This window comes from Prionailurus viverrinus, chromosome B3 (genome assembly GCF_022837055.1).
Source record: "Prionailurus viverrinus isolate Anna chromosome B3, UM_Priviv_1.0, whole genome shotgun sequence".
Classification (NCBI taxonomy): Eukaryota; Metazoa; Chordata; class Mammalia; order Carnivora; family Felidae; genus Prionailurus; species Prionailurus viverrinus.
In genome coordinates this window covers 16,350,466-16,376,505 of record NC_062566.1, presented here as the reverse complement: position 1 = coordinate 16,376,505, position 26,040 = coordinate 16,350,466, and the positions used below count along the sequence as shown (strand labels likewise).

Here is a 26,040-nt window from a genome sequence, read left to right as displayed (position 1 = left end):
CTGGGATTAAGGCTATAGTAAAACAAAATAAAGCAAAACAAAATAGCTAACGGCCAAAGGGCAATGGTGGCTACCTGGAGTCTGCTTTCTGAAGTGTGATCCATGGCCCAGCAGTGTTGCCCCACTGGAGGGCCCCACCGCAGAACCACTGAATCCACATGTGACAAGAGGCCACATTCAAGTTCGAGAGGCAATACTGTGGAAGGCTTCTGCTGGAGGATGAATTGCATAACATCCCTCACCTCTCTGATCCTCATTTTAAAGCTTGAAAAGTTACATCATGGACACTTTGAAGAGTATTGCATAGCCTTTTATTTCGTCCTTGTGTGGACAACAGTATTACAATGGAATTAGAAATGGGAAGACAGAAAAAGTATCCTCTATGGTTCCGGCTGCCTTAGCAGATGAGCTCTTTTGGTTTTTCTGTGTTACTTTTCAGACTCTAGCATTGAATATGAATAATGCATGCGGTTGTCTTTGCAGTCCAGATGTAATTTTGCCATCCACCTTTTAAAATCTGACATGTTACAAGTGTTTCTCTGTGTTGCTTTATAATTTTCATGATCATTTTTACTGACCTTTGAATGTTCCATTTAGGCCACGTGCCATCTAATTCATTCATCTGCACATACCCTGCCACCAAGCATACAGGTTACAGATGGGATTGTTTCTTACACATTGGACTGGCACAGACATCTATGTACAAGTTTTCTTTTGGTTTATTGCCTGAAAATAAATTCCCATACTGGGTATGAACTTTAACCATCTCCTCATGTTATCTTGCTACTTCTCTTTTTCTTTCTTTTTTTTTTTTTTTGATGTTTATTTTTGAGAGAGAGAGAACAGAGCATGAGCAGGGGGAGGTGCAGAGAGAGAGGGAGACACAGAATCCGAAGCAGGCTCCAGGCTCTGAGCTGTCAGCACAGAGCCTGGTGTGGGGCTTGAACCCACAAACTGAGAGATCATGACCTGAGCTGAAGTCAGATGCTTAACGGACTGAGCCACCCAGGCACCCTTTGCTACTCTTTTTCTATGAATGTTTGATTTGTGCTCTTTATTATGTGGAGTCTGAGTGCTTTTCTATATCTTAGGAGAACTTTATATGCTCTGGATGTTGCTTGTTGTTACAGATGTTTCCTTCAGTGTGTTTGCTTTTGAAAAGGCTCCAGTTTGCAGGTAGACCTCTCTCCTGTGTAATGCTGATGAGACCAAGAGGTCTGCGATGGGGGTGGGGGAGGGAGGGCAGGATGTGAGAGAAACCAAAGGAAATAAACTCAAATTGCAGGAAGACACATGTGATTGGGGGAACAGAGATCTGTGCATGAGTATTTCTAGAGAAGAAAGAGCTATTTCAAAGCAATCCATGTTTATTGAGGAAAATTTGGAAAATATAAGCAAAAAACATATTTTGTCACATGGCATGGCCAACTTCTGTTGCTGAGAGTTTCAAATCAAAGAGGCAAACTAGCATCCTGTTAGATGTGTAAACAAAGCATAGGTGATCCTTGTTCTTTTTTTTTTAAGTTGATTTATTTATTTTGAGAGAGAGAGAGAGAGAGAGAGAGAGAGAGAGGGAGGGAGGGAGGGAGGCAGGCAGAGAGAATTCCAAGCAGGTTCTGCACTGCCAGTATAGAGCCCAAGATCATGATCTGAGCTGAAATCAAAAGTCGGTTGCTTAACCAACTGAGCCACCCAGGTAATCCTGACTGATCCTTATTGTTCATGTATTCCATATTTGTGAATTGGCCTACTTGCTAAAATTTATGTGTAAGCTTAAAATCAGTACTCGTGGTGCTTTTGCAAGCATTTGTGGACACTCACAGAGAGGCAGAGGCACGTGAGTCAGTCAGCGTGCATGATCCCAGCTGAGTTTGAACAAGGAGACACTCTGCCTTCTTGTTTCAGCTCTCATACTGCAAACAGGTGTCCTTTTCATGGGCCTTTTAGCGCCATGTTTTTTGCATTTTTGCGCTTTCTGTTTGGTGATAAAATGACCCCCACCTGCAGTGCTGGAGTGCAGTCTGATGTTTCTAAGTATGAGAAGGCTATGATGTGCCTTATGGAGAAAAATACGTTGTGTTAGATATTTCATGTAGGTGTGAATGATAGAGCTGTTGGCCATGAGTCAACAATATGGTACAGCCAGAAAGAGGAAGAGGAAATTTGCCAATCTGTACATGAGGTTGATCTGGAAAGCGCTAAAGTAACATCTATAGTGTGTGAGGAAGCATTGGAAAAGGGGGTTACTTTGTGGATTCATGAGGTGACCATTAATAAAAAGAGCATGGTGAAGGCACTGTGATGAGGCTGGGAGCCAAAGAAATTTACGGTCTTTTTATCCAGGGTCAGGAAAATGTTAGACTCTTCTTAGCTAGTTTTATTATAAGGAAATACAGGATGTAATCATCTGTGAGGAATACACATTAAATAAGGTGTCTTTAGGGAGAAACACACATAAGACAAAAACAAAAAAGAAACAGATGGAAAACAAGGTTATGTATTGATTAGTTGACAAAAATGGTGAGCAGAGGCTTTGCAGGAACCTCATCCTGTATTTCTCCTAGGAGGTAAGTGGGTCAGTATTCATACATGCAGAGTTCACAGCATTTTTAGAGAATGTAACTGCCCTGAACAAGGAGAACTGACTGTATCTGATTGGCAGATGAGCTTGAGAAACTTTACGGCAAAGATTTCCCATCTCAGAGATTCACTCCTTTGGTTGTACATGTGCTGTGTGAAGTCCCAGACTTAACTGCAACAAAGATACCCCTGGCCCTGCTTGGCCAATGTTTCCCCCAAAACCTTGGCTATTAGTCCCTTTTCTCCCCAGGCAGGGCCTATCAGGAAGCTACTGACCACAGTTGCATATCCTAGGGGACAGAAAGCCAGATCACACAACTTCCCGAGATCTCCCTGCTTCATGTCTCAATCCCAGGATGATTCAACATCAACCCAGAAAGTTGATGGGGGACAAGTGGTCACCTGTTTCACCACTGGGACCCTTGGCTTCTGAGGAGTTAATGTTTCTTGTTTTGCTGTTTGTGGGGAGTCCCTGGGTGATGGTGGAACTGACCCTGGTGTTGGTGGTCATGGCCAACATTATGTGAAGGACTTCATGTGTATGATCTAAGTAAATCCTAGAATGATTAGAAGAGATAGGGACTAGGGTTGCTCCTGTTTTACAGATGAGGCAGTTAAGACCTACATTGGATAACTACCACACCCATGGTCACACAGCTCAAGGGGTTAGCAGTCTGTGTTGCACCAAAATTCATGCCTTTGCTGCACTGTGCAGTTCCTTTTTTTTTTTTAATTTTTAAAAATTTTATTTATTTCTTTTGAGAGAGAGAGCATACGCATGAGCAGGGTAGGGGCACAAAGAGAGAGAAGAGAGAGAGAACCCAACCAGGTTTGGGGCTGCCAGCGCAGAGCCAGATGCGGGGCTCGGACTCATGAACCATGAGATCATGACCTGAGCCAAAATCAAGAGTTGGACAGTTAACCAACGGAGCCACCCAGGTGCCCTTGCACTGTGCAGTTCTAGAAGGGCCTCTAGAAGAGGTAAAGCTGACTTCTGTGGCACAATGTGTTTGAACCTGCCTGCTGGTGAGTGAGTCCATGTAGGTGAATTGGGCAGTATTCCTCCCAGAGAGTGGCCATCTCTTCTATTTTGTCCTTATTTAGTTGGTATTATGAGGGCTTGACGTGCTCCGTTGTTCGTAGCCCATGTGTCATGACACCAGTGGGGTGACCAGTGGACACAAGACCTCCAGTCTGTAAAATCATCCCAACATCTTGAGTTCATGAGGGCTCAGGCCCTAGAGTAGTCAAGTAGAGATCATTCATGCACCACTTTCCTTACTTTTATGGAGCTTCATTGATATGTTTTGTTGTTTACATACAGTGACTGAAGACTATGTGAGTTGCGTCCAGCCTAGTTTGTATTGAATATCCAGATTGAATCGCCATTTCTGCACCTACTTCTGCTGTGTGTGTAGAGAGAGGACCTTAGTGGGACTCTGGTGTCACAGCTCAGGAGTGAGCTTTGGGGACTTGGCGGGTCATCAGTACACCTCCTAGGAGCAGGGACTTGCTGATCAGTGCTCCCCTGGGGGCTGCTCTTCCATGCTCCTGTAAGAACATGTTTGTTTAGCACCAGAGATCATAGTTCCATAGATCTGGTGGCGGCCTGGGATAGCAGGTTCTTGTAGTCTCTGTGCATCTGGGTTCAGCAAGGACTGGGTTTGGTTTGGACTGACTCTTTTGGAATCCCCCTCTTTCTCATGTATTAGCCTGTGACATATATCTTGAGAAAAAGTACTCTGAAAATATCTTCTCTGTGCCTGAAATTCTCCCTTAATAGATTTATTCCTTTCCTTTGGGCTCTGGAGATTTCTCAAGCGGCCAGGCATGCCTTGTCCTGTTCCATGCACTCTGTGGGCTGGGCGCACGTCAGCACTTCAACGGCCATCTAGTTCAAGGTGTTTGATTTATGCGGCAACTCCACGGAATACTGCTGTGTGCTAGGATGGCACACCAAATGCATTTTTTGATTATTGGGGGTTTTCATGATTTCTGTTTATCATCGGTCCAGCCAGCACTTTCTAAAAAGGGCCCTCTGACAATAGAAAAAAAGGAAAGTCAATACATCATAGTCAACTTAATACAACAGTTAAATGGAGGCATGATACAGGGCCCTGAGACCACATCAAACATACAAGTGTTTATCCTTGTTCCTTGTGGAGATGGCTTTGCTGTGATTTCGCATTCAGTCGAGGCTTGCTTTGTGAAGGACCTTTTGAGATTGTGATAGGAATGCTGGCACCAGATGGGGAGGGACGATGCTAAGTGTATGGGTGACCTCGGCCTTCCTGGGGGGTGGGGTAGGCAGTGGCATTGTGAGTGCTTCCTGTGGGCTGGTGCCTCTCCTACATGCCCTGTTCAGTGTCATAGGAAGTAAATATGGGCACCTGCTTTACAGTAAAGGGTACCATGTCTTAAGAGGCCCCGAGGGGCTGAGAGAGTAGTACCCTGGGATCATTGGCACTCAGGTAAGCTCCATTGGCATGTCATAGGGCAGCAGGTATGCAAAGGTATCTGGTGCTCGCACTGTGCCCAGGAGGGAGCGGTCTATCCAAACCTGGCTATAGGTAGGGCAGGGCTGGAGAAAGACCTCATGGGTAGGCGCTGAGGACAGGAGTTTCTGGGAGACACAGAGCATGGCCCAGTCGGGGGAAGAGGAAGGTCCTCACCCCCCCACCCCCATGCCTCTCTCGAGTTTAGGTGGCCTCTTTCTTCCCACAGCCCTGACCCTGATTCTGCAGGTGCTCCGGCTCTTCTGGCATCAGGTCCTGCCTTTTTTTTGTGCACATGAGGAGGTAGCACAGGAGAGTTCCCAGGGGTCCTGTGCTCTTCCCCAGCCTCCTCTGCTCCCAGTGCTGTGATGAGTAGCTGTAGCACCTGCCATAACTAATTCCTGGGGCCACCCTGAGAAACAAAATCCAGGAGGGTACTGCCTTGGCATTGTCAGCCCCTCACTTGATGTGTTCAGGCTTCCAAACTTGATTTCTCTGGGCCTATTTGTCAAGTCAGCACAATGGCCTTATTTGATTTTTATGAGGCCTCTTGAAGACCTGTGACCAGAGGTGGCTGTTGTTGTCACAGAGCAGCTTATTTAGCAGGAATCTGGGATGGCTTCAGTGCTTTTAAAATCTAGTTAAAGCCAGGGTCTCTAAAACACTGTTTTATTGTCCAAGAAAATCACGGAGAGCCCTTCCACTAACAATAATCTAGAAAGAAACTTCCCCACCTCTAGCCCTTGAAGAGAGAGCAAGGTGCAGTGGTTAGGAAAGCAAATGGCAGTGGCAAGAAGCCTGCACCCCATCTGGCTCCCAGTTCTGGAACATTCTGGACACATTATCTGCGCCAACAACTGTCTATCTCCTGGGGTGGCAGGGAGCAGAGTTGATATGGATCTGAGTCTGCAGTGGATGTAAGGGGTGTGGAGCCTTTGCCCTGATGGTGACAATGATGATTTCAAATCCATAGGAGCCTCTTTCAGGATATGGGGGAGGCAGCTGGCTGAGGCTCTGCAAACAGTTTAGGTCCAGGGCCACACTGTGCAGGGCTGAGGACACCAATGAGCAAGTTGTTATCACTGCCTTCTGGAGTGCCATTAAGGGAGGGACAAAGCCACCACTATAAGGCAGGTTGGGAGGAGGACCAACTGGCCAGGGACACACTGGAGACAGAGGAAGTGTGTGTGCAGCCTGAAACCTGAGGGAGCAGAGGTGACAAGTGAGGTGGGGGCAGCTCCCACATGTCCTCAGTCTCTCCTCTCTCTGCAGGCCTTCCTCAGGTGGGCTCTTGCTCCTGCAGGGACTTCCAGGAGGGATAGTTCTCACATGCCCTCCTGGGGACATCCTTAGTCCCTTTCTTCACTGGGGTCTCTAATTTTGGGCAACAAGGTGATACCTATGCACCTCCAAGGGCTGCCCTGATTTTCTCACACTCTGTTCCCAATAGGAAATTAACCGAGAACCCCACCCAGATGAGCTGGGCTCTGGCGCACTGATCTCTCACTAATTCCAAATCACCGTCCGAGGGTCTCTCCTTAACCTTGAGTTTCTGCACATAACTTCCACTCTCCTTCAAAGCCAACTGGCCCCAGCCAGACTGCTCAGATTCCCAGGGCTGCTGGCCCCTGTGTTCCTTTCTGCACAGCCCATGCGATGTACCAGGCACCAGAGGTGCAAAGATTAAAAATGGCATAAGTCTGTATTGCGAACCTCCTTCTAGAGGGAGATAGACCACAGATGCTTCCCAGTCCAGATGGGGCTGGGTGCTCAGGAGAGGGGCTGGCTGCAGCAAGGATGATAAGCCGAGAGGCTCTGGGACTTTGAGGGCAGCTTCGGGAAGTGAGCCAACCAGGTGAGGCTGAACGTGGAGGTGCGTGGGGGCTGGGATTGTGATGGGGGCTGAGAGCCCTGAGAGAGGTCACGTGGGATTCTGATGGTAATAGGAGAGGAAAGAGGGAGAAAGGCCCTTGGTTGGGAGGGGGAAGCCAGGAGGGAGCTTAGGGGCAGGGACATCTGGAAGGCCAGCCCCAGCAGGGCAGTTCAGGGAGATGTTTCTGGGGAGCCCCTGAGCAGCTCGGATGGATTGCGAGGGCAGAGGTTCACATGTGGGAACTGAAGGAGTGTTTATAAGGATGAGAGGCAAGGGGCCTGACGAGGTGCCCAGTACACATGGAGCTTGAACTGAATTGCACTGATCTGAGTAGTACCAGTTTGCCAGTGACGTGTCTAGGGCAGATTTTGGGAATGGGAAGGGTGGGCATGGGACTGAGGCAGGGGGTTGGCCCACATGCAGTTCCCGACCTCAGGCCCCTGCAGCACCTCCCATGGTCCTTCACATGTTCCAGGGGCTGGAGAGGCATCCGGCCGACAAAACTGTCACGTGACAACCCCGAGGAAGCACAAGACTCCATGGAAGAATTTTTAGAAACATCTGTTCAGGAAGAAAGACCATATTTCTGAGACTGAACATGAGACTCAGAGGTATGTAATGTAATACATGGTGCCCACTCCTGAGATGTGACAGCATGGCAATGGAGGGCACGGGGTTTTCAACCCAAAGCATTCAGATTGCGACTAATGCTAATCAGTTACTAAAAACGTCGTGGGACTATGATCACAGGAGGCAAACAAAGAATGCCCCCCAACTCTGTATCAATAAGACCATGGGCAACTGGAGAAGACTAAGCACATCTCAGGAACTTTGAGAAAGGAGGTATGGGACAGAATGGTGCCCCCAGGGCTGCTGGTGCATTCTAGAACCTGCCAGGTCTAGGTCTGTTAGCCGATTCCACAGCCAGCCTTCACACTAGAGAAGCTGGTCTCTTTCCACCTGAGACCAAGCCAAGGCCCAAACTGTTGGAGCTGAAGGATTTATAGAACTGGACTTACAGAATCTATTTGTTTGGCTCCTCTGGTTTTATCAGGGGGCACATGGTCCAGACCTGCATCTGGTTCCTGTCTCCATTTAAGAGGCATTTCCAGAGATGGCCTTATGCTGTCTTCAGTGCCATTGTGCTGTTGGGTCTGCCCCCACGGTTGGCCATTGTGTCCTGCTGTGGGTGCAGTCAGGTGTTATAGGTCAGGTGCCTGAACTAGACTCTGGATGTGGCGTTGCTGCCCAGGAGAGCAGCTTGGGCATGGCATAAGGTTGGAGGGATGTTGCTGTTTAGGGAAGTTTCCCATTCACCCTCCTTGGTCAGTCTCCCTCTCCATTGGCCCATACCATTTGCAGGTGGCCTCTGATTCTGCCTCTGAGATCTGTTTGCCCACTCTGATTTCCGATGCAGCCCCCCTCACTACCCCAACACTTCCCACCCAGCCTTGGGTCTCTTGCTTCCCCTCACACCAGCTCTTTGTGCCAGCTGGGAGACATCTGTTCCTTTCACTCCCACTGCCTCTGAGTCTGCTGGCTTTGACCATGATGTACCGTGTTGCAGACTCACCTGTCCACGTGTCTTCTTCAAACAGGCTTAGGCCTGGACCATACCACACCCACGCCAGCTATCTCAGAGGTTTTTGGGTTCTTTTGACCACTGCTGCTGCTGTTTCCTTTGTTTCTAGTCATAAAAATAGAAGCTCTTCCTCACTGTGATCTATCCTCTGCTTTGTTCATTCATTCATTTATTCACTCATTCGGGCCCAAGTATGTAAAAATAGCACATTAGTCACTTTGAGAAATATGAATGTTAATCTTCAAGAGAGAAGGGATAATCTAGCCACCACCAGTCCTCAAAACCTGCTCCAGAAACCAGACCAATGGCAGGTCAGGGCTCTTTTTGATGCATCAAATTTGCTAATTATGGGAGATGTTAGGAAGTGAAATTGCTGGCCCAGGTTTTTCTTGCCTAATATTTCATTAATATTTAATCTCCAACCCTCTTTTAAATGCCAAGAAGAATGAAACATAATGAATTAACCCAAAGAATCCCAAGTCATCTAAATTATGGGCAGTTTGGCCTATATTCAGAAATCATGGCATGGTACTTTTTTCAGTATTTGTGGGAGGACTGTGCCACAGTCATAGTGATAAAGTACAAAAGAAAAGATGTTGGCACGCAGTGGAATATTATTAAGCCTGTAAAAGGAAGGAAATCATGACACTTGCCACAATATGCATGCACCCCGAGGACACTACAGTTAGTGAAGTAAGCCAGTGCCAAAAAGACAAATCCTGTATGATTCCACTTCTGTGAGATTCCCAGAGTAATAAGATTCATAGAGACAGAAAGTAGAATGGGGACTGCCAGCGGCTAGGAGAAGGGGGAATGGGGAGTTAGTATTTAACGGGGACAGAGTTTCTGTTGGGGAGGATGAGAAGGTCTGTGGGTGGATGGTGGTAACAGTTGCCCAACTATGTGGATGCATTTCATGCCACTGAATTGTCCACTTAAAAATGGTTAAAATGATAAATTTTATATTATGTATATTTACCACAGTAAAAAGAAGGGAGGGAGGGAGGGAAGGAGGAAGGAAGGAAGGAAGGAAGGAAGGAAGGAAGGAAGCAAGGAAGGAAGGAAGGAAGGAAGGAAGGAAGGAAGGAAGGGTGGGTGAGAGAGAAAGAGAGAAAGGAAGTAAGGAAGAAAGAAAAGAAACAAAAGAAGGAAGGAAAAGCCTCTTGGCCCATTTACTCACCTGAGCCAACTTGAATCATCTAAAACCAAGTTGAGCCAGTCTGAACCTGCGTAACCAGTATCAGATGAACACAGACACACGTTTTGGCCAATCACCACCTGTTTGGTGTTGTCACAGTAGAGGTGAGCTGACCACACTCATTTGAGCCTGTGGACACTGGTGCATGTGGTCACAAGGCAGTGGGTCTGCACATCATTAAGTAAAATAGTTGAAGTCCTACATTGTTGGTATCATTCAAATAAAAATGTATTGTCAAATATATTATTAAAACAACAGCTAATTCTACTCTCTCTCCTTATTCTTAGTGTTAGGAAAACCAAATATTCTACATTGTATAATCATAGAAATTGAACAGGTGGATTTAATAAAAGCTAACTGGGTCGCTGGTATCTTCATTATGTATTATTAGCTGGTTAAACTTAGTTTTCAAATTATGAATCATAGCACTTTGTTTTAGTGTTTGCCGCCTTAGGCAGTTCCATTGAGTTGTTTATTACTTCGGACTAATAATATTGACTGAAACAGAGAAGTCCTTATGTTAGGAGAACAGAAAGCGGGTCATAGCAGTTCCATGCTGGGAACAGTGGCCTGTATAGATGTGTAGAAGTCAAATCTAGAAAATGGAAAACAGCAGATGTTAGTGAAGATATGGAGAAAGGGGAGCCCTCTTACTCTGTTGGTGGGAATGCAGACTGGTGCAGCCACTCTGGAAAACAGTATGGAGGTTCCTCAAAAAGTTAAAAATAGAACTACCCCATGATCCAATAATTGCACTACTGAATATTTACCAAGGATACAAAAAACACTGATTCAAAGGGGTATGTGTACCCTGATGTTTATAGCAGCATTATCAACAACAGCCAACTATGGAGAGAGCCCAAATGTCCATTGACTGATGAATTAAGGAGATGTGGCACACACACACACACACACACACACACACACACACATACACACACACACTGGATTATTACTCAGCCATCAAAAAGAATGAAATCTTGCCATTTGCAACAATGTGGATGGAGCTAGAGTGTATTATGCTAAGCAAAATAAGTCAGAGAAAGACAAATACCATATGATTTCACTCATATGTGGAATTTAAGAAGCAAAACAGATGAGCATAGGGGAAGAGGGAAAGAAAAGAAAGGGAAGCAAACCATAAGAGATTCTTAACAAAAAGAACAAACTGAGGGCTGATGGCAGGAGGTGGGTGGGGGATGGGCCGATGGGTGAGGGGCATTAAGGAGGGCATTTGTTGTGGTGAGCACTGGGTTTGGTATGTAAGTGCTGAATCACTAAATTCTACTCCTGAAGCCAATTTTACCATACGTGTTAACTAACTAAAATTTATTTATTTATTTATTTATTTATTTATTTATTTATTTATTTATTTATTTTTTTAACATTTATTTATTTTTGGGACAGAGAGAGACAGAGCATGAATGGGGGAGGGGCAGAGAGAGAGGGAGACACAGAATCGGAAACAGGCTCCAGGCTCCGAGCCATCAGCCCAGAGCCTGACGCGGGGCTCGAACTCACGGACTGCGAGATCGTGACCTGGCTGAAGTTGGACGCTTAACCGACTGCGCCACCCAGGCGCCCCTAACTAAAATTTAAATAAAAACTTGAAATAAAAGAAAGAAATGCCCTGGGAATGGGTTTCTAACATTGACTTAGTATTGGTCATTTGATTTCCTTTCAATTTATGGACCTTCGTTTTCTTCATTTTTCAGCTGTCAAGCTAGCTTTCTCAGAATGTGAGTGCAGGACTCTAGGCTGGGTGTAGGAGAGGCCTCGGGTCTCCTGAGCAAATGCAGGAGCCTGCCAGAAATCCAAGAGACTGTTCTTCTGCCTTGGAGGGCTGCTGCCATGAAACTCTGCTCACACAGGGCTTCTCATCTCTAAAGCAGAAGGATGGGAAAATGTGCCAATGTCTGCAGCAAACTTATAGACCCTATGGGAGAAGCAGCCATGATGGTGGCCAGCCACAGTTTTTTAGAAAGGGGTGGTTGTAGGTTTTCTCCTTTGGTAATTGATCACAACCAAATGGAAGACTCCCTAGTTCCATAGCACACTCTGCTTTAAGAGGTAGATTTCCCTCCTTTCCCACAAATGAATCCAAGGGTGACATCCTGGTGCGTGAGGCAGGCAACCGGGAGAGAAGAACGTCTGTGCCATCTGGATCGCCCACCTTCTTCCCTGGGCTCACCCTCTTTTCTCTTGGCTTTTGTGCCCAAGGAGAGGGTTGGTCCTGCACAAGCTGGCAGGTGACCTTCAGGTTATTCTTTTCACATTTTTATTTTTGTTTTTATTTATTTATTTTTTTAATGTTTTCAATGTTTATTTATTCTTGAGAGACAGAGACAGAGACAGAGTGTGAGTCGGGGAGGGACAGAGAGATTGGGAGACACATAATCAGAAGCAGGCTCCAGGGTCCGAGCTGTCAGCACATAGCCTGATATGGGGCTTGAACTCATGAACCGTGATATCATGACCTGAGCTGAAGTTGGATGCTTAACCGACTGAGCCACCCAGGCGCCCCTCCACATTGTTTTCAAATTGTAGTGGTATACCCATGAAATAAAATACACTATTTTGACTATCTTAAAATGTACAGTTTGGTGGCATTTAGTACAGCATTGTACAACCATCACTATTTAGCCCCAGAACATTTTCATCACCCTAAAAGGAGAGCCCATACTTACTAATCAGTCACTCCCCATCCTCCCCTCCCCCCAGCCCCTGCCAATGCGAAGTCTGCTTTCTCTGCGTACAGATGTGCCTGTTTCTGGACATTTTCATCCGAATGGAATCATACAGTATGTGACCTTTTGTGTCTGGCTTCTTTCACTTAGCATAATATTTTCAGGGTTCACCTGTGTTATGGCACGCATCAGGACTTCATTCCTTTTCATGGCTGAGATATTCCGTTCACGGGATATACCATACTTTATCCACTCACCAGTTGTTAGACATGTGGATTGTTTCTGCCTTTTGACTATTGTCTGTAATACTGCCATGAGCATTTGGGTACAAGGCTTTGTGCAGATAGCTGTTCTCGCTCCTTTCTTGGAGTGCAATTCCTGGATCACATGGGTGGTGTTTAACTTTTTAAGGATTCACAAACTGTTTTTCACCATGGTGAGCATTTTATGTTTCCACCAGCAATGCCCTGGGTTCCCGGCTGCTCTCAAATGGCAGAGATTTAATAGCCCCCAAACCTTAATGGCTCAGCCCTTGGGCTCACCTCTTGAGCCCCTCAGGCCTGGTCACGCAGGAACTGCCCTTGTTTGCCCGTGTGTTTTCTCATTCTCTGGCTTGCAGAGGTACCCCAGGCACCACCTGCCCTTTATGAAGCTTCAGTGAAGAGAGTGAATGATAAAGTCAAAGATGTGCCAGGTGGTCCTGTGGTCAGCAGTAGGGGATGTTTTAGCAGAACAGACACAGAGAACATGACCAGGCCCTGAGTGTGCAACGTAGGGCTCAGTGGAAATGGCAGCTCATCAGCCTACCCCTAGGTAGGGCTGCCAGATTTAGTAAATAACAAGAGGATACCCAGTTAAGCTTGAACTTCAGACAAATGGTGAATAATTTTTTAGTATTGGTATGTTCCATGAAATATGGATGGGGGCAGGGTGGAGGGAGTGTAAGGAGGGAACTCTCCTTCCCCCTCCCGTTCACAGGCCCAGCCAGGAGATGTTAAAAGATAGACCTACTGGCTGGTTTCCCTAATGGATCTTGTCATGATTCTTTTAAGCCACAGATTGGCTTTAGAAAGATATGATCACCCCCATGGGGATGACCATTATAAGAATAAATACTTCATCCAAGCTCTCATTCTCCTCCAGACAAATACCATGGGAGTGATCGGAATTGTAAGAGGAGCAGAAGAAGAACAATATTGTCATTTTTCTGAGCCACCTGAATGTCAGGGGACAGATAAAGGGGCTTGTGAAGTATGTTTAGTGTGCTAAGTCAGATCTTCAGTTGGACCATGGTGGCTTATGCTCTCAGCCCGGCCATGGAGCACCCAACATGCAGCAAATTCTGGCTGACCCCTGTTGAGTGGGGACAGAGGAACATCGGACCAGTAGGGGTGACTGATGCCTTTGGAAACAGGGAGCATGAGGTGCTGTCACCAGAGAAGGCTGTCACCTAATTTATTTTTGAGGGGGTGGGGGAGGGGCAGAGAGAGAGGAAGACACAGAATCTGAAGCAGTCTCCAGGTTCTGAGCTGTCAGCATAGAGCCCGATGCAGGGCTTGAACTCACGAACCGTGAGATCATAACCTGAGCTGAAGTCAGAAGCTTAATTGACTGAGCCACCCAGGTACCCCCTGAGTTATTTGCAAGCCTGGAATTTCTCTGGCAAGAAGTCATGTGTAAGGGGAGATAGGACAGGTCAGTGGGAAGGTTGTGGCTTGCCTGGCTTTGAGCTGATGTTGTGTCCCTCCACGTGTCACTAACATGCTTGTCACTCAGGAGAATGCTTGTATTTGATTTTTATTACAGATGGCGTGAGTGTGTGTGTACTTGTTTGCTATTGTTTCATCTCAAGTAATGTGGGTTATATTGCTTATTTTCCATTTAATCAAGCAGATGAAATCAGAATTGACACTTTTAAAAAATCCTATCTTTAGTTTCACCAACTGGAGCCAAGATACTTATTAGAGCAATTTATTCAAATTAGTATACTTTTATTACAGACAAATCATCTCTGCCCTGAGCAGCAGTCTCTGGTCCTGACATGTTAGGACCAGTCTGTGCCACAGGTCCGTGTTCTGTTCTCAGGACTCTGGGGAGGGTGTCCCACCACCTACGGCAGATTTCATTTAACTTGTCTCACTCACCATCTTCTCTCAGTGGATGGTTGATGTGGCTTCCAGCCCATGGCAGCGGGAACACTCCACGGCAATTACTTGGTGAGGGACATGGCCCTCATGTCCCTGTTGGCTGGAAAGAACTGAGGTAACCCTGGCTGGCATCTTTTTTTGAGGTGTGGCTGGCTGCTGTACCTTGGGGAGTGCACAAAAGGATTTAAGTAGCATCTTCATCTAAGATGCTGGGAGCCCCAAATCCACCTGGGCCTCTATGATGTTAATTTCAGATGCTGCTCCCCATGCTGCCAAGTGCGCCCCCGCCTTGCCCTCAAGATGGAAATTAGAGCACCAGATGGCCTCTCCCAAGCCCACCTCTCTGAAAACAACCCCAGCTGTTTATTATGAACTGTGGTTGTCATGGTGATGAGTGGAGAGAATGTTGACATGGAGGATAGGGTCGAGCCTGTAGAAGCTTTGGGGAGAAGTTGCCTCTATGAGTGGATCTGAGACCCTGTATTGCCTGTTGTCACCACATGCTGTGGCTCCGTGCCAGGTGTCCCATGGACAGGTGTAGGCAACCAGCTTATGCCCACCTGGCCAAGCTGTAACCCCGTGGGGGCTGCATCCCCCAGAGGGGCACCTCTTCCATTTGCCAAAGGCACCCAGTATAAGACAAGACAAGCAGCAGTCTTTTCTTCACAATGGATTTGGCACTGGGACGAGAGACTGTCGCCCTACATCTGTGGCAGAAAACTTAGATTCCACCCCAAGCTGTAACATTTGTAGATGTGGTGTTATCTTAGTCCGTTTGGGCTGCTATCACAAAAACACCATAGACTGGGTGGCTTATAAACAACAGACATTTATTTCTCACAGTTGTGGAAGCAGGAAGTCCAAGATCAAGGCGGCAGCAGATCTGGTGTCTGGTGAGGGGCCACTTCCTGGTTCATAGCCAGCGCCTTCCCACTGTGTCTGCACATGGTGGAAGAGGCGAGGGAGCTCTCTGGAGTCTCTTTTATAAGGACAGTGATCCTACTCATGAGGGTGGCATCCTTATGAGCTCGTCTAATCCTAATTATATCCCAAAGGCCCCATCTCCTTGGGGGTTAGGTTTCAATATATGAAATTGGTGGGGGCACAGACATTCAGTCTACAATAGGTGTGGTTGACCCATTTTCATTTGCCAGTGGTTGGTTTGTTTCTTTAGGGTTTTTGGAGATGACTAGTGTCCATTCAGCTCCTAGTAAGGTAGTGCGGGCCTTCAGGAAATGAAGTCGGTGAACTCAGCCTAGGGAAAGTCACCAGGTTAGAGACCTTACAAACAAGAGGGAAAACACAGATATGCTCTAAGTGGACCTTGAAATAACCACGCGTGAAAGACGACAGAAGGTTTTCTGGGAGGATGTCGCAAATTTGAGTTTTACATAAAGTGGATGGGAATAGCATTTCCAGTGAGAGTTCCCATTATCCCCTTTGGGAGATTTTGCCTGGCATACCTTGGCCACAGTGGGTGGTGTAGAGCCAGTAGGGCAGAGGGAAGACCTAAACTAGGAGTTTGGGAAACAAGCCTGACTCCAGTAGGACCCTGGTGGCAGTGGTCCCCAAGCCAGGATCAGCCCTACAAGAAGGGACACTGTCAGCTTGGCTTGGTCAGCTTAGGGTCCACTCATCACAGCCCTCTCATCTAGGGAAGGATGGGTTCAGGTCCCAGAAGGAGGGCAGAGGAGCATGCCAGTGGTCCCAGGCAGGCCTGAGCCCCAGAGCCCCCCAACTTGGGGACATACTAGGGCAGCAGAGGGAGGCCAGCACCCATGTGCATGGTCTGATTGTTCACAGGGCTTGGGATAGGGACAGTGTTTTGGGCTTCCAGCCAAGGATGCAGGGACCTACCAGACATCTGACCCTCCTGGCCCTAGTTACACCTCTGCATCCCCTCTATTCCAGGAAAGCCTCATTTCTTCCTGTAGCTTGAGTTCTGATTTCTCTCAGGATATGGCAACACCTTCCTTTTCCCCTTTGTGTGCAATCTTCCCAATGCTTAAGGCCCAGTCCCACTTTTTCCACCTCCCATCTGAACCATCCCTGTCCTCCCCACCTCCCAATGCCTCTGAAACGCGGTGGTGTTTGTAGTCACAGAGGGGATGCTCAGCTAGGAATCTTTGGTCTGCTTGGTGCCATCAGTGCCAGGATGGTGGGCCCATGTCTCTTGAGCTTTCTCTAACCCTCCCAGAGAGATTGAATGACATCAAAGAACACAGCAGTGACAATCTAGATAGAGAAGACTGGCAACAGCCTCTTACTGTGCCACCTGGACCTGTGGGAACTAGCCATTAGTGCCAACACCTGGAGCCTCAGTTGTCTCAGCTGTAAACAAGGAGAGGGAATAATGTCAGTTATAAATAACTTTATAAATAAAGTGAAAATAAATTTATAAATAAACACAAGTGTAGTGTATATTTATAATATAATATAAACTTATTTCCTTATAACTTATTAATGTCATTGTTATCATCATCCTCATCCTTATATTGTTACTGCTTGAATCTTTATTTCTAGAAAGTTCTGAAACTTCACATGATGGCTTACACCTCCTTTGGGATTTGGACAGTGATTTTAGTGCTGTGGATCTGGCCTTTATCTTCTGGATGGTACAAGGCACTAAATAGAGATACCTAAACTTTAAATTTTCTTAATTGAAGTAAAAGAAATTTTGGTTTGATGTCCTCTTTAAGAGAATACCTGTGACTTGTTCTTGGGGCATTTTGTTTTTTCTAGTAGTAGATTGACCAATTTGCATTAACTAAAGAATTTAGATCCTAGAGTTTAGAATTTGCATTAAACTAATAATTTATATTTTTTAGAAATATGGTGTCAACTCTTGGACACTGTTGTTGGGAATGCAAAATGGTACAGTTGCTATGGAAAAAAGTATGTGGTTCATCAAAAATTAAAAATAAAATTATAGTGTAATCCTGCAATTCCACGTAAGGGTATATACCCAAAGAATTGAAAGCAGGAACTTTAAGAGATATTTGTACCCATGTTCAGAGCAGTGTTATTCACAGTAGCCCAAAGGAGGAAGCAACCCAAGTGTCCGTTGACAGATGAATGGATAAATAAAATGTAATATATACAAACAGTGAAATATTATTCAGCCTCAAAAAGTCAGGAAATTATGACACATATTACAACATAGATGAACCTTGAGGACATTATGCTGAGTGAAATAAGCCAGTCACAAAAAGACAAATCTTGTAAGATTCCACTTATATGAGGTACCTAGAGTAGTTAAATTGATAGAGATGACCAGTGACTGGAGTGAGACAGTAATGGGAAATTAATGTTTAATGCATACATATTTTCAGTTGTGCAAGACGAAAAGAATTCTGGAGATGGATGGTGGTGATAGTTGCACAATGTTAATGTACTTCATGACTCTGAACTACACAGTTAAAAGTGGCAAATTTTATGTATGTTTTACCACAATTAAAAAATGATAATAAAATTAGAAAATTGGATTCAAAACATGAAGATGACACAAACAAGTGGAAAGATATATCATGCTCATAGAATGATAATTCATATTTTTAAAATGCCCATCCTACACAAGGCAGTCTACAGATTCAGCGCAATCCCTATCAAAATACCAATAACATTTTTCATAGAACTAGAACAGATAATCATAAAATTTGTAAGTAAATACAAAGACCCCAAATAGCCAAAGCAATCTTGAGGAAGAAGAACAAAGCTGAAGGTATCACAATCCCAGGTTTCAAGATACACTACAAAGCAGTAGTAATCAAAACAGTATGGTACTGGCACAAAAATAGACATAGTGATCAATGAAACACAATAGAGTCCAGAAATAAATCCATGCTTACATGGTCAAATAATCTACGACGTGGAAGCCAAGAATATATGATTGAGAGAAAATCTCTTCAGTAATGGTGCTGGGAAAACTGGACCACTTTCTTATACCACACACAAAAATAAACTCAAAATGAATTAAAGACCTGAATGTGAGATCTGAAACCAAAAGAATCCTAGAAGAGAACACAGGCAGTAATTTCTCTCTGACATTGGTCATAGCAACATTTTTTCTAGCTATGTCTCCTGAGGCAAGGGCAACAAAAGCAAAAATAAATGATTGGGGCTATACCAAACTAAAAAGCTTTTGCACAGCAAAGGAAGACACCAACAAAGCAAAGAGACAACCTACGTAATGGGAGAAGATATTTGCAAATGATATATCCAATAAGAAGTTAATATCCAAAATATATTAAAAACTTATGCAACTCAACACCAAAAAAACAGATTAAAAAATGGGCAGAAGACATGAACAGACATTTTTCCAAAGATGACATACAGATGGCCAACAGACACATGAAAAGATGTTCAACATCACTTATCATCAAGGAAATGCAAATCAAAAGCACAAAGATATCACCTTATACCTGCCAGAATGGCTAGAATCAAAAAAACAAGAAATAAGCATTGGTGAGGATGTGGAGAAAAAGGAATTCTTGTGCACTCTTGGTGGGAATGTAAATTGGTGCAACCACTGTGGAAAACAATATGGAGGTTCCTCAAAAAATTAAAAATAGAACTACCATACAATTTAGTAATTCCATTGCTGGGTCTTTACCCAAAGATAATAAAAACACTAATTTGAAAAGATATGTACATCCGCTGTTTATTACAGCATTATTTACAATAGCCAAGATATGGAAGTAATCCAAGTATCCATCAAGAGATAAATGGATAAAGAAGGTGTGGTATATGTATGCAATGAAATATTGCTCAACCATAAAATGAATGAGATCTTGCCATTTACAACATGGGTGTACCTAGAGAGTATTATTCTAAGTGAAATAAGCCAGACAGACAAATACTATATGGTCTCACTTATATGTGGAATCTAAAAGAACAAATGAGCAAACAAAAAACAGAAATAGGCTTATAAATACAGGGAACAAACTGGGGGTTTTGAGAGTAATGAGGAGGGGGAAATGGGCAAAATAAATTAAGAGGATTAAAGGGTACAAACATCCAGTTATAAAATAAGTCACAGAGATGAAAAGTACAGCGTAGGAATATAGTCAATAATATTGTAATAAAGGTGACAGATGGTAAAAAAAAAGAGAAAATATGATTCAAAAACATTTTATAAATATAAAAGAATACATGTTAATTGCGGAAGAGTTTAAATTTTGTCCATATGTGCACACACACATACATGTACACACACATGCCTACCTACGCATTTCCCAAAATTGTATCATACTGTATCTTGGTTTATTTCTCTAATGTGTAAAAGCACCATCTCATCTTTCGCTTCCCGGTTTCCAGGTTTGCAATGGCTTGGAGCAGCCAAGGAAGCAGCAGCGTTCTGATCTCAATGGACCCGTGGACAATAACAACATCCCAGAGGTGATTTTCTCTAACGATAAGAGTTGTGGCTTAGGATTCTGATGTTGGACCTGCATACCCCATCATGGTCTTCTCGGCCTCTCCATGATGTTCTCATCCCACCCAGTGTCTAGGAAGGTGGGGGGTTCAAGTCAAACAAAGTTGGGTGTCTCTGTAGGAGGAGGAAGGAAAGGTTCTTTCCTGTTCAGGCTCATACCACTGTGTGTTCATGTGTTGCTAATGGTGTATTTGTTGGCGGGGGGTGGGGGGTCATTTGTGCTCCCTGGTTTGACAGAAACTCATTATACTCCACTATCAGACAGTTATGTTCTAAGCCAGCGTTACTCAACTGTGGCACCATTGACATTTGGACCAGAACATTCTTTGTTGTGAAGGGCTGTCCTTTTCACTGTAGGATGGTTAGAAGTATCTCTGGCTTCTACCCACTATATGCCAGTAGCTCACAACCCCCTCCCCAAGCTGTGACAACCAAAAATGTCTACAGACATTGCCAAATGTCCCCTTGGGGACAAAAATCATCCCAGTTGAGAGCCACAGTTCTAAACCAACAACATGATTTTGAAAAACAATCCTGTATAAACAAACACTGCCTTGATGGAGGTTTTTAAAATGAGGCCTTAATAAATAATTGATTTCCCTTTTCTGTAGAACATAGTTTGGATGGGACTTTCCAGCTTTGGTGAAATAACTCTGGCCACCCCATAGAGTGGTGTCCAATCTCCTTTATCTTACTTTTAAAGACAAGCTCCGGTAATTCTCATGTCTACCAGTTGGAGAACCATTGGTTGTATGGTCTCTAGGCTCTCTTTTAGCAGTGGCAAGCTAATCTGGGGGTCCCTAAGTTTTAGATGATGGCCTTTGTACCCCATGTTTTCTCATGGGAATTGATTCCATATGTCCTGCCTAAACACCATGGTGCCTAAATGACATTGGTTTGCTTTATGGAGCAAGGACCATCAGTTTTAAGGAACATCAGTTACTCAGTGGGGTTTAACTTTTCACATATGGTACTCAGCCTAGATCTTATGGGCCATCTATTTAAAACTGTCATGTGTTTGTTTTCTTTTTTGTTTTTCTTTTCTTTTCTTTTTTTTTTTTTTTCATATTTCCTAACAGACAAAGAAGGTGGCATCATTTCCAAGTTTTGTGGCTGGTAAGTGACTTTGATTTAATGTTTGGAAACAGTTGCATTTTTTTCTCCAAGCAAATGGTATTTTTACTTTTGTTTTCTCCTGCAAAGCTTGGTTAAAAAGCACACCTTCAAAATGAAAACAATATTATAATAAGAAAAGGTGCTTAGGCATTTTGTTGTTTGAGCACTTTGTAAGCCCATATTGTTATAGAGGGAGGGGGATTCAGTTGATTAGGGAACGGTAGACCATCCCATTTAATTACACCCTCAGTAATGGCCTCACACATGACACTGATGATTGAATTAATAGATTGAAATGTGTCTGTATAAGCAGCTAATTATGATCTAACACTTTTGATTACAGTGGATATAATTACATCCAAATTCAGGCTGTTACTCCTTTTTTAGACTCTTCATTTCCCTCCGCTCTCCTGTCTTTTTTTTGAGGGGGTTAATACTGCATTTCGGCATTCGATCAAAAAACCAGAACCAATCTGTTCTGTACCACTTGCTGATGTGGGGAGAATGCCTGCTTGCCTTTTGGCATAACCAACTTTGCATTGTCTGAAGGGCTTCAGGGAACCTTGGGCCCTCCCTTTCAAAGGTCCTCCAACACCACTATAAGGAGTCTTTTATTTTTTTATTTTTATTTTTTAAAAATTTTTTTAATGTTTATTTTTGAAGGAGAGAGAGATAGTGTGAGCGTGGGAGGAGCAGAGAGAGAGAGACAGAATCGGAAGGAGGCTCCAGGCTCTGAGCTGTCAGCACAGAGGCCGACGTGGGGCTCGAACTCACAGACCGCAAGATCATGACCTCGAGCCAACGTCAGACATTCAACCAACTGAGCCACCCAGGCACCCCTTTAAGGAGCCTTTTAAATAGGATCTTTCTTCAGCCAGGAGGGTGTTTCCTGCTCTTGCTAGTGTTACAATAAACAGTGTGAATTTTATTAATTCTTTCAATAAGCTGGTAATTAATTTTTATGAAAATTTAAAAGTGCAAGGTAAATCAGTCTTCAGAGATAAGTAACTTTAAAACCTTTCCTACCCTGGTTTTCTTTTTTTAGTAAAGAAGTGACACCTGGGAAACTGAGGCCCCTCCAGTTCCCTTTCAAGGGACTAATTTGAACCAGGCTAACACAATTCAAACTGGTTGAAAATGAATTTATTGGCTCAACCCAATTTCAACTGGTTCAACATTGTATTGGCTCAGTGTGGCTCAAACTGGATATTAAAAACAGTTTTGAACTGTTGGAATCAATGTTATACCGTTCAAATAGACTTGGTTCCATTTTGACCAATTAAGGTAGGCTCAAATGGGTTTTGCCCAGCTGTTTACATGTGGTTCTAGGTAAGTTTTAGCAAGTTAAAACTGGATCAAACTGGTTTTCTTCAGGGCACAATAGGTTATGATAATTCTGGTCCAGCTGGCTAGTTGTGGTTTTTTCAGGACCCGATGACTGGCACGAAGAGACAACACCCATTCCATGCCCCCACTGTAGGGTTGATTGGGTTCCTGATTCAGAGGACTCGACATCTCATAAATAGGGAAAGATGTACACTTTCCTCGGTGGTCAGAATGCTGCAACAGGGTGTACCAGTCACAGTGTTTCAGTGAGGTGGGCTCTTGTGGGTCCAAGAAGCTCACTTTTCGAAGTATCATGGTGTCATCTGGGCAGAGCTCCCTCAAACTGCTTAGGGGAATGATTCAGATGTTAGATTCCCCTGGCTCTTGAGTCAGCCCCCTAGGTACAGAGGAGGCAGATGGAGAAGGATCAGGAAGCAGTATCAATGCCCAGGTGCTCTGAGAAGTACCTCTCACTTCTAGCATTCCAGAAAACTCACTTCTCTGTACCAGCTTATATATAAAATCAAAACAATGTTGGATGCCCCAAACCAATTCAGTTTGGCTAAAGCTGCTTGTGACCAGCTCAACCAGTGTGGATAGCCTTAATTTAGAATTTCCTGTTAGCTATGCCCATGCAATGGTTGTCAGAGATATTGGCCCGTGAGAATATGAGGGTCTGAATTCAACTGGGATGGCTCCCCACATCTTCCTTGATGGGTGTTTCACACCCTTGGGCTCCTGCCTAGCTCCTATACAGCTGTGTGTACACTCACAGAAGAATGCCACTGGCAAACTGTGGCTCCTGCCTTATTCTTTTTGAGGAAGAAGCCCCATGTCTACTTGTACTTAGGAGACCTTGTGAATCTGTATGTTCAGTTGAACCTTAAAAGACCTTGAAGACCTACTCAACAGACTCCTCCTTGTCTCTCATTGGCCAGAGCTGTACCATATGACCAGTGCCCTGGTCAACTTCAGTGTTGACTGGAGGATCAAGTATTTGGCTTTCCAGGAGGGCAGGGGAGAAGGTCTAGAAATGAGTATTGGGATAACAAGCCCCCAGTGCCTTCCCCAGTGCTATACCCAATCCAGCCAACAAGCATTTCAAGTGTGGGGGAACCTCCAGGGCTTGTTCAGTCTTCTGGTTGAAAGTCTGATTAGCTGAGAGGACCCAGTATAACTATGACAGGAAAACCGATCTCCCACCTCCTCTGGGTCTGAGAAATCACACTGGAAGAAAAGCTCCTTGGAGTTTTTATGAGGGATGGCCTTCAGTCCTACCTTATTTCACACCTAGTAATTGTTAATAGTAATGAAAAATAATAACAGTTACTATACAATGACAACAGACACCATCTTAATATCGACTGGGGGCTTAGTGTGCACCAGTGCCAGGGATGTGTGCTGTGCACCTGCTTCAGGTCAGCCACCACAGGAAGGGCAGATGCTTCCCCTCATTCTATAGGGTAGGAAAAATGAGGTTCAAGTAACTCATTTGAGGTCATTTGGTTGCTGATATTAGACCCATATCTGGGTACTTAGCAGCATAAATTCCTCACCAGGCTGGTTTCCTGCCTTCTTGACATGCCTTCATATACCACTACCATCAATAATGAGGCTGGGGAATTCTTTTTTTTAATGTTTATTTATTTATTTTGAGACAGAGAGCAAGTGGGAAAGGGGCAGAGAGAGAGGGAGAGAGGGAATCTCAAGCAGGCTCCATACTGTCAAAGCAGAGCTAACATGGGACTTGATATCACGGACCACGAATCATGACCTGAGCAGCTATCAAGAGTTGGATGCTTAACCAGCTGAGCTACCCAGGTGGTCTTGAGGCCAGGGAATTCTTATTGGGGGCTTACTTTGAGCCAGGCACAGCTCTTAAATATACTGACTCAGCAGTCCTCCTGATAACACTAAGAGGTAGGTGCTGTCACTGATGAATAGACTGAGGCTCAGAGGGGGTAAGTCATTCACTCAAGATCACCAGGTAGTATGTGGCAGAGCAGGATTGGAACCCAGGTGGGAGTCTGAGCTCATTGTCCCCAAACTGTACTGCTTGAGCAACCCTTAGCATGCAGCAGGTGAGGAAAAAGAATAGAAACAGAATGGAGAAGACACGTGGTTCAGACTCCAGGGAGTCCACAGGAGAACCTTCCAGAGGTCAGAGCCATTGGCCCCTCTCAGGCTCAGAGTCACAGCCCTCTCTCATCAGAGGCACCTGAGTGAAGAGGCCCCCATGACCACCATCTGCAGGAAAATACCCCAGGATCTGTTGATCCTCTTGGCTCCTCTCAGACCAGAAAGGTTGATGCCGCAGGGTGAATCTTGTGCAAGGGCCCATTGGACGGAGGACCCACTGCCTTCCCTGTGGGAGGAATCCTGGAGTGGCGAGGAATGGCGGGACCCCCAGGATATTCCTTTCTGAGGGACATGGAGGCTGGCAGTGGCATAAGTCCAAGTGGACTAGGTGGTTGCCCACCTCCAAATGAGTATACATAAAAGGCTTTTCCATAAAACCAAAAAGTTGATGCTGGCCCCAGAGCAATGGAGTCTGACAGTGGCAGCTTCAGGACAAAACAACAGAGGCTGATAGATTGTATTCTGTTCCTTACACTGTTCTCCTAATCCAACAGCCAAAGCTTATGCAAGATGTCCTAAGACACACCCCACCCCACCCCACCAACAGCTCTAGGCTTATGCTAGAATGTTGCTTGTCCTCAGGTGCCAGGGCCCTGGGGTCCCTTACAACTTGTCTCTACCGTGTCAACTTCCTCCTTGTGCACTGGCCACTCATAGAACATGGGGGCCCCTGGCCCTGCTGAGCTTGCCCCTCACACCTTTTAGGGGTCCTCACCATGATAACGCCCCTTGGTTATTTTCATGTAGTGGGAACTTATGATCTGACCTTTTAAAATGAGCACTTGCGGTGAACCTGTTCAGATTAAGACTCCTAAAATGAAGACAGCTCACATCTCTTCTTCTTCAGCCTGTCAGAGGGGCCAGGCTCCTGAATCACAGAGCGGGCAGGCCTGGGGGACTGGTGGGCATGTGTCTGGGATGCTGTTGGTGGGAGGAAGGGAGTAAGGTAAACCTGGGCTGTAGGGGCCCAGAGCATTCCAAAGGGAAGTTGTGAAAGCCAAAATAACTTTCCTTTTTGGGGGGCATCTGGGTGGCTTGGTCAGTTGAGTGTCTGACTCTTGATGTCAGCTCAGGTCACGATCTCACAGTCCATGAGATGGACAGTGAGGAGCCTTCTTAGAATTCTCTTTCTCCCTTTCTCTTTACCTCTCTCTCTCTCTCTCTCTCAAAATAAATAAAGTTAAAAAAAATGACTTTCCTTTTTTACAAACATTATTTGATCTTGTCTCCAGTTTTCCAAATGGAGTCGTGAATAGGGATTAGACAGATTTTAAAATAGGAACTTCTATTCACTGGAGGTTTGTTAAGATATTTCTGAGTAGTGCTTAGATCAAGCCAAAATCCCTAAGAATTAAAAATGCATTCTACCCTGGAAATCCTTATTTCCCTTCTCTATCTGCACATCCCTGTACTTTTCCCTTTTCTATCTGCCCATCCCAGACCCCCAATCCCTTTCTGGAATA

At 44.9% G+C, this 26,040-nt stretch overlaps 1 protein-coding gene across 10 annotated transcripts in view; it reads left to right on the top strand.

Moving 5' to 3' along the window:
• APBA2 (amyloid beta precursor protein binding family A member 2) overlaps positions 1-26,040 on the top strand; it is a 272,652-nt gene that overhangs the window by 208,467 nt on the left and 38,145 nt on the right. For all 10 annotated transcript variants that reach the window (XM_047863713.1, XM_047863718.1, XM_047863717.1 and 7 more), the window contains 2 exons: positions 19,879-19,959; positions 21,076-21,112. In XM_047863713.1, coding sequence (XP_047719669.1) covers positions 19,879-19,959; positions 21,076-21,112 — 118 coding nt within the window. The remainder of the gene's footprint in view (positions 1-19,878; positions 19,960-21,075; positions 21,113-26,040) is intronic.